The 18,019-nt window shown below is 43.6% G+C and overlaps 1 protein-coding gene across 1 annotated transcript in view; it reads left to right on the plus strand.

Moving 5' to 3' along the window:
• The first annotated feature begins 500 nt into the window (after nt 1-500).
• LOC144754919 (microsomal triglyceride transfer protein-like) overlaps nt 501-18,019 on the plus strand; it is a 529,349-nt gene continuing 511,830 nt past the window's right edge. Inside the window, exons 1-2 of the mRNA XM_078643270.1 lie at nt 501-814; nt 920-1,019. Coding sequence (XP_078499396.1) covers nt 953-1,019 — 67 coding nt within the window. The 5' untranslated portion in view covers nt 501-814; nt 920-952. The remainder of the gene's footprint in view (nt 815-919; nt 1,020-18,019) is intronic.

Consider the following 18,019-nt stretch of genomic DNA (forward strand, 5'->3'; position numbering starts at 1 on the left):
CCCAAGAAGTGACCCCTCACTAACTATTTGAACCCCACTACAGAGGAATAGCTACAAAGCGTGAGGTGAATGCATTCTTCTGTGCTGATTCAGAATTTTTCAGAGTGCCATCGTAGATACGTAAACACTCGAGTTTTATTAGATGTGTTTAAAAAAAATAATTACCACGTGTTGCTACAGTAAGTGTTCTGCAGGATTTCTTGTTTTTTTTAGCTCTTTTCATTGATTTTATTTTAGAAATTTAAGAACAGCAACTCCACGGGGAAAGGCCTGGTTGGAAACATATAAACTATCCTTCAACTGTGCAATATGCCCTTCTTTCAGTCTCCGAAGTGCATAAACACACTACTCGCTCACAAAGTTACCGCCGTCTCCTAGATACGAGTCTGTACAGGTTACAAAGTAACATCCTGGCCCTGTCTCTTTAAGAAGGCAGACCCCTTGATCTCCTTCCTGAATGGATTAGACCAGGGTGGGAGGGGCTACAGCTGCTCGTGTTCACTTTCACTTTGTAGCATTGTATTGGGAAGTTTCCAACTAACGGTTAACGCCGTGAGAGCGATGTTTTGGCTATGGTTGTGCGATGGCTCTTTCCTGTACTTTGAGCTTAATCCAACAATGTCAACAAACCTCCCTACCGAGTTTGACTCCAGATAATGCAATCGCTGTCATGACGAGACCGTATTCTCTATTGAAATGAAGCCCGTTTCCAAATTGCCAAACTTTAGATTGGTTCGTGAAAATTCTGCCCGGTTCCTGGTGCTGATGTAGTGTTTCCTCCGACTTTTTGGATGTAATTGATTTTCTTATCAGTGTGAGTTCCTGGAAAGGGGAGGGTCATTGCGCATTGCTGACTGTGAGCTTAGTTTTCCTCTGCCTCTTACCTGTTTCGCCCTCTTTCTCTTCTATCCGGTCACAGGCTGCACCATCCCACCTCAGCCTTACAAGAACCATGTGTTCCTGGGCACATCTAGGAAGACTGGCACTGTGCTTTCTTTTATTGTCCTGCACAGCGAAAGGTATGTATCCAATGCAATGAATTAATGAATTGAAAAAATGTACAGTATCGATAAATAGTCATTTCACATAAACTATGCGTTGCGTGTCACATATCCATCACTAATTAGGACATTGTGCTTTCTTGGCCTACACATTACGGTAGAAATGAACCCTTTAAAGCCATGGGGATAGTAAACCTAGGGATAACGGGGCTGCCATGTTAGTTCACTGTCAACAGTTGCTCCGTCTACCTTTAAGGCTGGGTACCGTGAGGACAGTAACGGTACCCGTACATTAGCTGGGTTTTTCAGTGTGGCAATTGGTCCTATGCATATTAATTTTATATATGGGGAAAGCCTGAACTGACTTTAGTTGCAGCAGAGCCCCCCTCCCCTCCGTCAAAAACGTAATTTTTACAAAATCAGATTCCTTTTCTGGAGTGTGGTTTGGTGGTGGCGGGGTCAGGAACAGAAGGAAAATTAAGACTGCTATTACATTATTATCATTAACTTTTAAAAGAGTAACTAATTAGGTATGCTGTTTAATAGGAAACAAGTGAACACATTTAGATTCATTTTTATTTGTAAATGGGTAAGTTAAAAAGGACTGGCTCTGGAGCGGTCTGCGAATGACCATTAACCAATACACTCTTTTTCAGGAAAAAAATGCCCTCTTCTCACCTGCCAATAGCGTGCCCACCTAGTGCCTTGCTGTCATTATACCAGATTACCAGTGGGCTTTTATGTAACCATTTCCTGTGCTCTGGGATCTATAGGCATGGATTGCTCTCTTTTAGGCAACTGGACCAACAGGCCTGCTAAATAGTTGCAACAGAAAATCCATGGCTGAAGGCATGGTGTCCTGACAACGTGGAGTAAGGGGTCAAGCCTACCTAGGAAGAGCCTTTGTCATTACTCGTTCTGCGATATTCCTCTTTGCAAATGTAATTCCTTCTTCTTTAAAACCTGGTGTGGATCAATAACCCAATAATTAAAGTAAAAGAAAAACCTTGAGCAGATGGTGTTACATTCGTGCAGTTAAATAGTGTCATCTCACAAACGAACCCCTAAGGCCTATAACAATAGGTCTTGCTTTGGACATCCTCCAGGATGGAACAGCATAAAACAGTTATTTTCTGAGTATTTTTAAGTATATTTGGCCAAAAGGCTGACCAGTCTGAAAGGTCTCTTCCGGAGACCCAAGTTAAACTTTACAGGGCACATTATAATTCACATTGCTATATTATTTGTTTTCAGTACTTCAACGGAAAATAAAATCCCATATTTGAAACATTTTTGAAAAACAAAAACATTTTAAAAATTATAACATATATTATACAATTCCATTGTAGCTAAAAATATCAAAGTATCTCTTACATTGTTAATATTATTTACATCATTTTACTCAAAATGTGGGACATAATCGAAAGTGTGTTGGTATCCAAAATGATGACAAACGCATACAGTTGGATTTGAATCATGCACACTTCGCGCACATAGTGGTTGTTTATGGCCAGTGTATGCCTTATCTTCCACCCTCTAATGACTTTGAAATTCAGTTTGAAATGTAAATTAAATTAGCATACTGGGAATCGATAAGGTTGGGGATAGAGTTGACCATGGATGAGCTTGGCTTCAACAAGGCAGGAATTACATCCAGATCCACTGTCGCTTACTTAAAAGATCCATCTTGTAGCTAGCCAGTTGTACAATATCTTTGAAGGTCACTTTACCAACTGTATTAATATTTAATCTTTCAAGAAGGATATATAAGATACAGACAGAAATGTAAATATTTTGAAATAACTACGGATGAATGCTTAAATAAGTATCGTACCTTTAAAAACAAATATTGTAAAGTTCCCTCTTCAAATTCTGAGGAAGCTCCATTTTCTTTTATTCTGCCAAAAAGCTACACATTGTATGCTTTTGATGGTAAACTCATGTGTTAAGGAATGAGTCAAGGAGACTACTATATTTCTAATAGATGGCTCCAGAATACATTTTCCAGTTTACCATAATCCTATTTAGATAATATTATGTTGTGTTATGTTGATTTGTATAGCGCCCTTATCTAGGGTATCCAGGCACTTGGACAGGTGTGTAGGTGTGGCGTACCCAAGGTGCTTATACGTAGAGCCAGGTCTTCAGCTTCTTGCACAACTCGAGAAGTAAGGAGGATGCTCCAATGCATTGAGAGAGGCCTTTCCAAGTCTTAGGTGTGATGAAATGAAAACATAAATATTCCCAGGAGCAGAACAATACATTAGCATGTTGGTCTCATGACTCCATGTCGGTGCAAAGTCATTGAACCAAGACTAACGTTCAGTTTGATAAATGAAAGCTCAAGACTGCTAAACTGGTGTCCTTCACTAATGGAACCGTTAACCACAATTGTGCGAGGAACATCTTTCATGTTTGAGTCTATCTTAATATATATTTCACATGATTACTGTACATTATTCAAAAAAATCAATCAAACTTTATTTTGGCAGATACTGCCATAAAAGCACAATAATACAACATTTATAATATAACACCATGGAATGACATAGATAGGTTAAAAACACTTTCAACTGTTGCTCACTAGCATTTAACCCTAAATTACTAAAGGATGGCATTATAGGGAGAAGCAGACCCCCACTAAAAGTTAACCCTTGAGGACAAATAGTCACAATCAAACATCTCAAGTGGAGTTAATTATTTTAAAAAAATATATAAATAAACTAAAAAACAGAATTAAAATAGATAATCATACATTTATAACATTTAAAATTGGGAAATTGATTATGGGTTGGACGACATCATCTCAATTCATTGACCTAGCTTCTCACTAAACAGCTGCGTTTGCACCACATTGCGAATAAGTATTTTGATATAGCAACAGTAAATCTGGCGCGTCATACTTTAATAGTCTAAAGACCTCTCTGTAATTTCTTACTCCCAGGTTCCTACTTAATTGGAGAATCCATTTAGATCTAGCCATATGATATGCAGGGCAAAAAAGATCACATGGATCTCCGTCTCTTCTGTCTCATTACACCCAGGACATAATAGTTTATTAGCACCCACCCAATTATTAGTAAACGCATATAGGGGTAGTGTCCCGTGCCGGAATTGAAAGAACAGTTTCTTGGCTGCAAGAGGTTGAATCAAATCTGATACTGGCTCCAGGCTGTAATGCGACTTAACATCCAAAAACCTGGAGGTTAGGCTAGAAGAGTTAGTCGATTGAATGATACTTATCAATCTGTATTCTTTCAAGGCAGTGGTTAGTGACTGTTTCGAGGTGGCGGAACATGACTCCTCAGGTGCAGATCACAAGTCATTTCTCCCTATTTTACGAAAAGTATCCTGAATAATGGACAGCCAGTGGATCTTCCCTGCTCCCAGAATAGACATAACCGATTTAAGTTCCTCTCTGTAGTCTTCCAGCTCTGTCGTGCTCCATAGCCGTCGCCAGTCGAGAAGTTGTCGGGAGGTGATCAAGTCAGCAATGGGGGCCATGCCCAGGTCCATCCTTAGCGGGATTAAACGGGTACTTTGTGGAAGACCCAAGAGTTGCCTGAGAAAATTATTTTCCGTCACAGTTAGTGTATTAATTGAACAATGTCCCCAAAGTTCAGCACCGTATAAAGTTGCACCCCTAGTTTGAACCTTGTATATTTCGGCCGGGGGGCCAATAACCTTTACGGCCCAACTTCTGTGAACTTTTAAAATCCCCCCACTCGCTTGGATTAATTTTAGATTCGCCTTGGTAATCTGCGACCCCCAATCCATTCTCTCATTTATGGTAAGACCTAAATAGTCAAAGACAGGGACCCTTTCTAGGGATCTAGAGTCCGTTTTAGGATGTGGGCAGTTAGTGGAGTCGGCATGGAAGACCATGTACGTTGTTTTCTGTATATTGACCTCAAGATTTCTTTTCTTACATAGCAAGCTAAATTCATCTAAGACACGCTGCATCCCCATAGGTGTTTGATAGGAGCAGCATGTCATCCGCAAACATTAATGCTGGTATTCTGCGGTTAGCACGTTTTTGTGAATCTATGTCCTTAACAGCTAGAAGATCCTTAATTAGCCCATTTAGGAAGAGGGAGAAAATAGTTGGTGCAAGCACACACGTTTGTCTCACACCCTTCTCTACAGGGAATGGAGCTGAAAGATTCCCGCTATTCCCAAATCTTATTTTAGCAAAGGTACCTTCAAGCAGACGTTTAAGCTGTTGGCAGAGGTAAACTGGGGCCCCCATTTCAAGCAGTAAACCCCATAACTGGTCTAGATCCACCATATCAAACACGGATTTGAGATCCACAAATGTTAGGTAGAGAGAACCTCCCTTCAGCATGATATTTTTCCAATAGAGAAGTTGTAGTCTAAACAACTGGTCTATAGTTGAGGTTTTGGACCTAAAACCTGCTTGTAGGGTGGTAAGTATATCATGGTCGTCCATCTAGCTCTGCAATCTTCCCAAAAGAACACACACACATTTATTTTGAGTTACATCGATTAGGCTAATTGGCCTATAATTTGCCGGTTCTAATGGGGAGTCCTTTTTATAAATGGGGATAATCTCCGCACCTGCCCACGTTTGGGGGGGGGGTCAAACCGTGGAGAATTGCATTAAAAAGACACTGCAAATACGGACCCCAGATTGCCAGTTCAGATTTGAACAGGTCAGCAGGGATACTATCCAATCCGGGTGCTTTATTTGGGAGTACTTTAGCCAAGGCGGTTATAACCTCATCCAATGAACAAAGCGGTATATCTGCCTGAGGAACAATGATACAATCAATAACAGGAGGTCCTGGTTCAGCGGCTTCTTTTTCCACTTTAGAATACAACCGCTCAAAATGGGATCGCCAGATCTCCTCCCCTAGATTAGGCTCAATTGCATTCCTGCCCTCCAGTCTTCCACTCTTCACCAGGTTTCAAAACCCTCTTGGATCTTTATTGTCTAGGGCTTTCTTAATGGCCTGCCATCTATCAATTTCGCATTCTATTTTTGCTTCTAAAATAGTTTTCTTAAAAAAAGCTCTTGCCTCCCTAATACAAAGAGTGTCACCCTCTCGAAGTTTTGACAAGAGGGCCTTCTTTGCTTCTTTGCATGCCCTATTTTACCAAGGGTTTTTACTCCTTTGTTCTTTCACTCTATGGGTTGATACGCTAAAAAAGGCCTCAGCCAGGGTACTAACCATAGCCAAATGGTTTTCCCCCAACACCTCTAAGAAGTCAGTGGCACCGCTATTATCTACAATTAAACTTGTCTTAACTAAAAAGGGTATTATAGATTTATAAAGGGAGGCCATTGCCTCTGGGGATTGTAGAAATGTTCCCCAACAAATTCTTCTGCCTCCATTAATAACAATTAAATCAGAGGGAGGCGGGTTTGTCACATCCTGTCCCACTGCCGGTTGGCACCAATCCATAGTGGCAACCAGCGGGTTGTGATCGCTTTCGAATAGAGTTTGCACCAGAAAGTTCACAATCCTATACCAAAATTCCACCTTCATCAAAATATAATCAATTGTGGAGACTTGACCATTCCTTTCAAAAGTATATTTCCCTGGGTTGTCAGCAAATAGGGACCATTGCATGCCCTTAATGAGTAACTGAGAGTAAGCGAGGTCAACTGCAAAACTAAAGGGGTTCAACCCTTTGGCGGGTAATGATTGCATACTGGGATTCCCCATGTTGAATCCTCATTACTCGTAATCGAATGGGCTAGAGCATTCAAAGGTTCAAAGTGGCAGTTGAAATCTCCACCTATAATAGGAAAAACTTGTTCGGGCAATGTTGAAAGAAGAACAGATAAACAATCTAACGTCTGCGATGTCTGCCCGTACCTAACAGGTTGAGAATTGACGTTAATGATAGCCACTTTTTGGAAATTTTTAAGTGAAAGGATGATGCACACAATATCAGGGGAGTGGGTTTCTATCATCTGTAACGAGCAGTCCAAATGAACACCAACCCAGATGCACAACCCCCCGAAGGTCTTCCCCTTTGCCCCTATATTGCCACTTTACAATAGGTAGCAAACCCAACTATATGCAATGGTAACTGGGCCCAAATCTCCTGAAGTAAGCATATCTCGTGAGTGTCGATGAATTCCCCCCAATCGGGGAGATCCATTTTAGCCCCCAGACCGGCCATATTCCAGGACAGCAACTGTAACCCTTGGAGTGTGTGTCCCTTAGGACTTCTTGAGACTAAAACAGAATCACCTTTCTCATGGGCCGCAATCAAAATCTCCTCAACAGGGCCAAGAGAGGTTACAACAATGGCCCCGGGCTGACTAACAACTATCCTATAACAAGTCACCATTGCTGTACCAAGTCAGAAAAAATATTATTGGACACAGCTCCCTGTATGCTTTGAGCTTCTATCTCATGAGTGAAAAAAGTGACATCCCATCTACAATTGTATTAGACTTACACCGCGCCCTACTTGGCAACGTGCAAATTACAGCAGCCTTACTATCATCAATAACTCCCTTCACGGGTTCTTCATTCGCCAATGCCCCGCTTATGGTCACTAACTGGTTGTGGGCCACAGGGCCCTCGCCAGCGTTGGGCATAGCTAGCTGCTGGACTGGAGGAATTAGATGTAAATTACTAGTACTCAGTCAATCTACTTGATCTAGGACACTAAATCTGTTGCTTACAGGGAAAACGCATGATAGGGGGGTGTCATAAATGCCTTGCCCATGATACTTACTGCCAGCCTGGGCTCTTGAATCCCAATTTTCCCAATTTTCCCGTGACTTACTCCCCCACATCTACCCTTGGAGAAAAGGGGTATCAGGATAAAAGTAGGTCAAGGGAAGGGACAGTATTTGTGATAAGGGCCTTGCCAAATGCCAATCACATATGTGTTCTACGGCCCGCCTATCTCTAAAATTGATCAAAATACAATCACCTTCAATATGTTTCTTTCTTTGTCCCACCCAGTGTACTCTACGCGCAAATAGTATTTTACTATAAACCTGCGGAGGGAGAGGCCTGTTAGTAGTTAACCAGTGGGTACATTTGTTTTTAAGGTCAATATATGACTCCTCTTTGCCTTGTTGCAACACAGGGACCCCAGCTAATACGACAACGTACGGGACAGATGCAGGTGGTAGATCAACACATGGCAGGCTAGTCTTTGAAACACATTGGGCCAGAGTATTCCTGGATGAGGCATAGATTTGTTCTTTTCTCGATGTTTCAGGCACCAAACTACCCCCCTCACTCGGTATCGCTAGGTTCATATTCTTGATGGCTACTCCCCCACCATGTATCACATTTCCAGAATTCATTACATCATCAACCTCAACATTTCCACTCAATGAAGGTAAAGATGAATTAGGAGGGAATGGGTTAGGTGGATTAGTAGAGGTAGGGGGGTTACATAATGCATTTGCTGTTGTTACAGGAAGCCCAGAGACCCCTCCCATTAGGCTAGTGTTCTTAACTTGATTGCAAGCAGACAATGATTCAAAATGCAAGTCTTTCCTTTATTGAAGAGAGTCTCTCAAGGAGTGGAAGACACGATTTAATGAATACGGCTTCCATTTTTGCCCAGAAGTCCACACCTGTATTGGACAGAAGGGCATTACCCATATTCGGAATATTCATTCCCACTGGAGGAGTTAATGAGCAGGTTTCAGATGTAGATGGCACTTCTGTCGTTTCTATCACACCGACCCTTGAGCATTTTTGGATTTTAGCATTTTTGTGTCTCTGGGGCCCTCCAACCCGCTTTCTCTTTATTACAGGTTCTCGCAGTTGGGCCGGTACTTGCGAAGAAGAACTGCAAGCGGACATCGTTAGGGCTCTGGATAATCCATTCTGAGCAGGCTCTTTATTTAACGGAGCAGCATGCGAGATGATTAATGCAGAATCCAAAAGAGGAGAGGTGTTTACCATGCTCACTGGTTCCTGTAATGACTGGTTGTCACATCCTGCCAGAGCAGGAGGATCAATAACCGAGATTAAAGATTGATCCTGTGACCTTGCATGAATTACCCCCTCCATAGATGACCATTTAGATAGCAAAGGGTCCAGCGATAGACGCCGTTCGGTCAGTTCTATTTCATGCGCCAGTACTGATGATGCTCTAATTAAAAACTGGTCCAATGTCCCCACCGCTGATCCTCCTGTGGCAAAATTCCTCCCTTTTCCCCCTCTACAACTCATCGTGAGTTGGATGTCAAATCGGCAACCAATCCAGAGGTCAATAGCACCAAATGAGGACGATGACACAAAGAAACAAACAGTCTTACGGGCACTAACCTTAAGAAGCAAGGCCGGTCAGAAGGGGGGCCTGACCCGTCCTCTTATGTTCTCGAACGGGCTCAAACGGGCCCGCCCTTGGCCCGGGCTTTGCACGGCACGCGCCCTCGCGTGTTCCGCGCAGCGGATGCCGCGAGGAGCTAAGTAGGGCTGGAAGGCGGGGCTAATACGCCTCAGGTGGTGCTGGTGAAATTTTCCTGAGACCTGTAGTCCAATGCGGGAAAGCAGCAAGCCTCCCGAACACAAACTCCTTTTGCGAAGCGGCACTCACACAGCGGGTGCCGCAAGGAGCTAAGTAGGGCTGGAAGGCGGGGCTAATACGCCTCAGGTGGTGCTGGTGAAATTTTCCTGAGACCTGTAGTCCAATGCGGGAAAGCAGCAAGCCTCCCGAACACAAACTCCTTCTGCGAAGCGGCACCCGCACAGCGGGTGCCGCGAGGAGTTAAGTAGGGCTGGAAAGAGGGGCTAATACGTCTCAGGTGGTGCTGGTGAAATGTTCCTGGGACCTGTAGTCCAATGCGGCAAAGCAGCAATCCTCCCGAACACAAACTCCTTTTGCGAAGCGGCACCCGCGAGGAGCTAAGTAGGGCTGGAAGGAGGGGCTAATACGCCTCAGGTGGTGCTGGTGAAATGTTCCTGGGACCTGTAGTCCAATGCGGCAAAGCAGCAAGCCTCCTGAACACAAACTCCTTCTGCGGCGAGGAGCTAAGTAGGGCTGGAAGGAGGGGCTAATACGCCTCAGGTGGTGCTGGTGAAATGTTCCTGGGACCTGTAGTCCCATGCCGAAAAGCAGCAAGCCTCCTGAACACAAACTCCTTCTGCGGCGAGGAGCTAAGTAGGGCTGGAAGGAGGGGCTAATACGCCTCAGGTGGTGCTGGTGAAATGTTCCTGGGACCTGTAGTCCAATGCGGCAAAGCAGCAATCCTCCCGAACACAAACTCCTTTTGCGAAGCAGCACCCGTGAGGAGCTAAGTAGGGCTGGAAGGAGGGGCTAATACGCCTCAGGTGGTGCAGGCGAAATGTTGCTGGGACCTGTAGTCCAATGCGGCAAAGCAGCAAGCCTCCTGGCACAAACTCCTTCTGTCGTGAGGAGCTAAGTAGGGCTGGAAGTAGGGGCTAATACGCCTCAAGTGGTGCTGGTGAAATGTTCCTGGGACCTGTAGTCCAATGCGGCAAAGCAGCAAGCCTCTCAAACACAGTATAGATAATGCATGATTAAGATTTTGTACACGCGCATGATCACGCATTTGATTGTTTGCATATCTCAGAGTAGATGGACATGTACACCACCTGGACACCCAAAATGTTGGATTTTATTGCGCCAGTGAAATTTGAATAGAACACATGTATGAAATATCATGAGAAGCATTTCACAACAGGTTTCTTTCTTTCAAAATCTTTTTAATTTTTTTACTTTCAATGGATGCATGCCCAATGGCACCAAGTTTTGTTTACACATCTCACATGACTGCTTCTTTTTTCACCAACTAGCACTCCAATTTGATAATTGTTATAAACCATACTGATAACAGCGCATCCTGTATCAATGGTTGAATGGTGTTATTTTCATGCTTTCAGAATTGAAGTTACCTGATGAAGGGCAAGCCCGAAATGCATTGTGCAGAAATGTATACATTTGAATAAAGACGCAAGATTCACATACTATGAATGCAATAGTATGGAAATGAAAACAAAGTGAAGAAAATAAAAACACATCTATATGAAACTACTACAAAAAACATTGTGTCGAACTTATTAAAATTCATTGGAGGAGTGCCCATTAGGGATGTTACTCTCACAGAAGTCTATGCTTGTTCTCTTGTTCATATACCCTCACCCTCAGTGGGGTACACCAATGCGGCACCCATAATACTTTCTACAGCTAATTACCGGAACTCACCAAGGAGTGCGTACATCCACGTTCCAATTGGATTACACAGTACTGTACATTATTGACATAATTGGAGATGCATCATATAACTGCCTGAGTTAACCTTGCCAAGTTGGAGAGAGCAACAAAGTGAAGGTAGTCCACTTTCATGTGAGATTGATAGCATGATTGGTTACCAATGCTATGTTAAATACTTGCAACAGCCAAACAACAAAGTACATTGGTTTAAGGTCCTGATGAACGCCTATCTGAGCGTATCATATGTAAGTTTCACCAATACCTGCATCAACCACCTGCAGAGGTGAATTGAAGCTATTGAATCTTTGATGAAACATTAGAACCTGCGCCTAAATGAAACAAAGCCATTGTATTTATTCATGGCAGAAAGAAATGTGATCTCTTAGTGCAGGCTTGTGCTCGGAGTGGCACCCCCTGCACTGTCAGTATAGCTGAAATCTCTGGGTTGCATTCTGGGCCCACTTTTGCATTAGCGATTTTTGGTTAATAGTATAAGGGGAGAATTGCAAATGTCAACTAGTGCAATAATTGTTATCGATAAATAGTGTCACATGGTCGCAAAGGCATGTGGATTGTCCAGAACTGATACTTTAGTATTTTATCAGCTTCTGTTCCCTGTGGCACCTGACTCGCTTCTAGTGAACGTAAGTGCACCCACATAATTCTCACCTTAGCAACAATTTACCACACTTTTAGGGTTTGTATGCTTGATCTGTACAGTGGTTCATTTAACCACTTGAAGCTGCAACTCTGTTCATTACAGGACTTGGGAGAACTCAGATATATAGGGTTCAAAATTCCAAAACCCTGACCTTTTATGAAACTTAATGGGTTGTACAATAGTGTAATGATTTGTTAGTTTGTAACATTTTGTGATCTGAATTAGACTAGAGAAGTTGTGATGTGTAATACCACAATGAAGAGAGCGCCGTATTCAGTAATCAGTATTTGCAAATGCAAATTTGTTCCCAACTGATTCAATCAAAAAGACAGATTTCCTTGAATCAACAGATCCACAATTTATTGCACGTCACTTTAGGATAGTGTTTCCACAACGATTATGACAGTTAATCAATATTAATTGACAAGCTTGTAGCAGTTCATAAACAGAAGTTCCTAATAAATTCAGCCAACGTGTTTCGTCCAACTTAGGACATCATCAGGGCTGAAAAGAAAAACAAAACACTGTTCATATTTCCCATACCACATAATTAAAATCATCTTGATTGATCACACAATTTCCTAAGCATTACATTCTTCACATTATCATCAACATCCCCAATATATCATTGTCATCAGCATTAACAATGTCCCTCTATATGGTAGCCTGCCTATATAACAATCTCTACAAAAATCGATCATAAAAAACAAATGGCAAACAATTCTTAGAAACAACTAAACACTGGAAGAAAAACATATTCATCCTATATGTAGAAAAACTGGACCCTCCAAAACATAATCTCATGGTTATTGAGTCATAACTGTACATTGACCAGTTCATTCATGTCACCTAATTGTCTTTCCTAACATTGATCATTAAATTATTATTTAGCTCAATCTGAGACATTATTACGTGCCAGAATTCTATCTCTATCCTAAAATCCTCTTTACAGTATTAGGACAGACAAGTAAAACACCTACCTATAGTTCAGTGTTCTTTCTGTGTAACTTCTACCTATCACGCAAAAGGTTCTGATTTTTATTTTTATTTTTCTGAAGATAAAAGGAGATACATAAAGGTTGTGATTTGTGACATCTCAACCTGGTGTTATTTGTGCCTCTTTTTGTAAACACTTGTTTATTGTGCTGTGCCTCAACACCCGAAGGTCAATATCAGTAGGATTTCTTAGACATATTCGTACAGTGGTTCAGCTCCTACTTATCCAGCCATCACTTGTTCCTACAAATAGGAACACCAAGATCCCAGTAACACCCCATATGCTGCTGTGTATCACAGGGTTCCATGCTGTCCCCATCATCAACCTCTATTGAACCCATGGGATCCCTGCTCCCCAGAAACATTATCAACATCAATAAAATGCCAATTATTCTCAACTGTACCCCAAAATCCTGTCTAATCACTGGCATTCAGTGACTGAAATAGTACTTCAAAGTCATCCAGAAGTAGATGTGAAGTATCTACCGAAAGCTCAACCCAACAAAGACTACATTTCTCTAGTTGCCATTCGCCCAAAGCAACCACAGTTCCAAGCATGATATTCTTACATGAAAATGCTGACTTCATTCCACAGCTGACTCGTAATGCTTAATCCCTTGGATTCACCCTGGACTCAGACACCACTTTCAAAGATCATATCACCATCAAAACCAACACAGCCTGGTACCAGCCTTCCCTCATGAGGAAATTGAAACCCTTTCTCCTAGAGACTGACTTGACAACCACTGTAGACTCTTGGTAATGGTCTCTTGACTGCCCAGTTCAGGTCACAGTGTAGAGCCCTGGAGGTGAGGGATGTAAGCGTGTTGAAGGCAATAAGGAATAGTATACTACTTTCACAGGTGTTGCATACCTGTCCATTTTGCAGTATAACGGTCAACACCAGACAGAAGTGTCGGAAGTCCCTTGAAATGGTCAGATCTTAGGTCCTCAACCTCTCTCCTTGTGGTGCTTTGATTCCTGCCCAAGGAAAGCAAAAGCCTTTGCGACCTATAGACTTCTAATAATCCATTTAGCTAATCAGAGTTAAGATAGATTCCTATTGCTTCTTGGAGCCGTGCTGCTGCACAAGATTTGGATAAGGGGTTCAGGGGAGCGAGTAAGTAGTGGATGTGTCTCTTACATCCCGCCACTTTACCCAGATTCAGATTAGTCATTCAGGACTTCAGCTACTCTTCTGGCCCAGGGAGTTCCTATGGCCTTTGTAACTCCATAATAGCTGTTCCTCAGTGGCTTTCAGGATGAATGTCACAGTCATTCTGGTTGATCTTGCTAGTTGTCTTGGAGCGAAGAAAGAAATCTGTTCTTCGTGCAAGGAGAAGAAGCACATGCCTGCCATAAACTTCTATCATTTAGAGGAAATGGAATGGACGCTAGCGATCCTACTTGGAAACTCATCTTATTATTAGTCTACTTGTTTCGTGTTTCTTCAACACAATTAACCTTATGCCCTTGACGCAAAATATGATTTTGCAAAAGAAGTATGCTGTTGTCTGGTCATCTCTTTGCACTAATATATATACGCTTGAAAGGCAGCCACACCGTAGACAAGATCTATTAATCTCTAATTCCGAAACATATGAAAAAGTCTTATGAGGACTCATTGTGCTACAAGATTCACTGTCAACAAAGTAAAACAAAACAAAATGTTTTAGAAAAATGCTGTTGATGCTGCAATATCAATGGGCACATAATAGTGTGTGCACCTGCATAGGCACTTTTTCTTTATTTGTTTTCCAGGCTAACAAGATTTTCAGTCCACCCCAGTTTGTGCCTTTTTAATGTTGGTCCTGGTTATTGTTATGATTACTTACTGATAATCCCCATTACTCTTAGTCCTACGTGTCCTCGACCCAGTCATCACTAATGAGGTATTCCACTTGACAGGAAACAAAATAGGAAACGCTTTTAGGCTCCACCCACCCTCCTGCCAGGGGCTATAAGTACATAGCCAACAGAAAGCACTTCCTGACATATCAACCAACAAAGGCCTGAACACAAGTATGACTGGGTCGAGGACGAGTAGGACTAAGAGTAATGGGGGTTACCGATAAGTAATCATAACATTACCTCTACATCCCTCGTCCTCGACCCAGTCCTCACTAATGAGGCATACCAAAGCAACCACACAAGCAGGCCTTTGGCAAACCACAGAGAGAACCCAGACCGAACACAAAAGTGGAGTGCAGCAAGTGAAGATTCTTTAATAAACACACAGAATCAGGTGGTGGGAACAGTCCCCACAGCACGCAACATACTATAACCAAAATTGGTCTGGTCAGACAGAGCACAATTCAGACGATAATGCTTCACAAAAGTAGTATCAGAAGCCCAAGTCCCAGCCCGACAGATCTCATCAAGGGAAACCCCATGAAAAGCAGCCCAGGAAGCAGAAACACCCTTAGTGGAATGGGCCAGAACAGCAGAATGACAAGACAAACCAGAGCCCTGATAAGCTAGAGAAATAACGGCCTTGATCCAGTGACCCAGAGTAAGACTGGAGACAGCCTTACCCCGACCAGCCAGACCAAAGGTCACAAAGAGAAAGTCGGAAGAATGAACCACCGCAGAACAGTCAACAGAAATAGACAACGCGCGCCTCACATCAAGAGTGTGCAGCAACAGCTCAGCAGGCGAGGAAGGAGAAGGACAGAAAGAAGGAAGGATCAAATCCTGAGAGGAATGGAACTGAGAACGAATCTTCAGAACGAACTCTGGATCCAAAGAAAGGACCACTGCATCATCCAAGAAACGCAAAAAGGGAGAACAACGCAAGGCAGTGAGCTCACCCAACCACCGAGCAGAAGTAACAGCAACCAGAAAAGCCACCTTAAAAGGGAGTAACTGAAGGTCAACAGAATCCAACGGCTCAAAGGGAGAGGACTGCAAACCCCCCAGGACCAAGGAATAATCCCAAGGAGGAACTGAAGAACGAGCAGATGGAGAGGAGAGAGAAAAACGCCGGAACAACCGAGAAACCAACAACCCATCCGAAGACGGGAGCAAAGCCGGATCACGAAAGGCACGAACAGTAGCCCACTGACCTTTCAGAGTAGACAGGGCATAACGCTTATGAAACCCATCCAGAAAAAACTGAAGAATAGAAGCGATAGGGCAAGAGGTAGGAGACATACCAAGACCAGAACACCAGGAGGAGAAAAAAGCCCAATGCTTAGAGTAGGAGGACAAAGTAGACGGGAGGCCTGCGTCACAGTGATGAGGTGGTCAGGCAATCCCCGGACTCCAAGAGACATCCATTCAACCTCCAGCCCACCAGGGTGAGAGGAACCAGGAGGGAGGGAGGGGGCAACCTCAGGGGAGATGGGTGGCGAGGGAGAATCCAAGGAGGACCCTCCGTCAGACTCCACAACAACGAGAACCAGGACCACCGAGGCCAGTGAGGTAAGACAGCCACCACCCGGGCACCCACCTGCTGAACCTTCAGCAAGAAGGCCAGAATCAGAGGAAAGGTGGGGAAGGCATACAGCAAACAAAGGGGGCCACCGTAGGGACAATGCCTCGACCCCCCCCAAGCACCCAACTCCGGAGTCCGGGAACAAAAGAGGGGAAGCTGTGCATTGGTCCTGGAGGCAAACAAGTCCAGCTTGGGAGTCCCGAGCCTCCGACGGAGCATTCGGAAAATCCTGGGGAGAGACACATGGTCAGAGACGACAGAAACTTGTGACTCAAGGTATCTGCCACCACATCGTCCACGCCCCTGATATGCTGAGCAGCAATGGCCAGAAGATGATGCTCCGCCCAACCCACAATCGCACAGGCCACCAGATTCAATGAAGGACTGCGACTACTGCCCTGCTGGTTGATGTAAGCCACAGTAACTCAGTTGTCTGATCGCAGCAGGACATTGCACCCCAGCAGACGACCCTGGAAGAAACAAAGAGCACGGTCCACCAAAGACAGCTCCCTCCAATTGGAGGACCGATGGAACTCCGACCGGAGCCAACGAGCCTGAACAGCCCACTGACCCAGAGTCACCCCCAACCTGACACACTGGCATCCTTTGTCAACACCAATGGAAGGCGGCAGGCGAATCCACATCCCCTTGGAGAGATTGGAGGAATCCAGCCACCACTGGATAGCGGACACAACCTCCAGAGACAGCATAGTCCTGAACCGGAAAAGGCACCCAAGGTTGAAGATGCCATCGCAGAGGCCGAAGATGAACCCTGGCCCAGGGCCATGTGAAGACAGTTGCAGCCATATGACCCTGAACCTCGAGCCACTGAAGGAAGAGAGCCGCAGCCTGGGACACCAATCTCCGCAACAGGAACTGAAGGCGCAGAAGCCGGGAATCTGGAAGGAACACCTTGCCCTGGATCAAATCGAAGATGGCCCGATGAAAGATGTCCGAGTGGTAGGAAGCAGCAGGCATTTCGGAAAGTTCAGGAGAAACCCATGGCACTGTAGCGTACGAATGGTCAAGGATAGGTGCTGAGACATGACCGCAGGGGAAAGAACCTGGAGCAGCCAATCGTCCAAATTAGGAAACGCCAACACTCCCAGGAGGTGAAGATGGGCCACCAAGGGAGCCGCCACCTTGGTGAACACATGGGGAGCGGATCGAAGTACAAACAGAAGGACACAGAACTGCCAATGATGACCCTCCAGGCAGAAGCGCAGTAATCTCTGCTCCTCCAGAGCCACTGGCACATGAAGATAACCGATGATATTAAAGTGAGAGGTACCCCTTAAGGAACTCAAAGGAAATGAGGTTATCTAACCAGTGGAAAAAAGGGATTCCCTTGAACAAATAACCAGATATAGCTCAAACATAGTCTAAATATACACAATGAAACAAATTATATTGCAACCACAAATATATAAAGTACAAATCATTTATTATACATCAAAAGGTTAAAAACAATTCATTACGCTACTAAACATATATGAATAAATTCCTAGGTAAATGGTTAAAACCTAAACAAGTACACCATCAATTATGGCCTGCACAATTGAGAAGACAGACATAAAATGTAAAACATAAAGATTGTAAAATACAATTTGTACATTTATAGCTCACTAGTACTAGCACCTATGTTTTATCATTACACGTTTTTGTATATAAACATTGGTGACGGAGTCGTAAATTGTACTGAAGAGTGAACATGAAGATAAGCGTCCTGGAGATCCAGCG

This window comes from Lissotriton helveticus, chromosome 5_1 (genome assembly GCF_964261635.1).
Source record: "Lissotriton helveticus chromosome 5_1, aLisHel1.1, whole genome shotgun sequence".
In the NCBI taxonomy this organism is placed as follows: domain Eukaryota; kingdom Metazoa; phylum Chordata; class Amphibia; order Caudata; family Salamandridae; genus Lissotriton; species Lissotriton helveticus.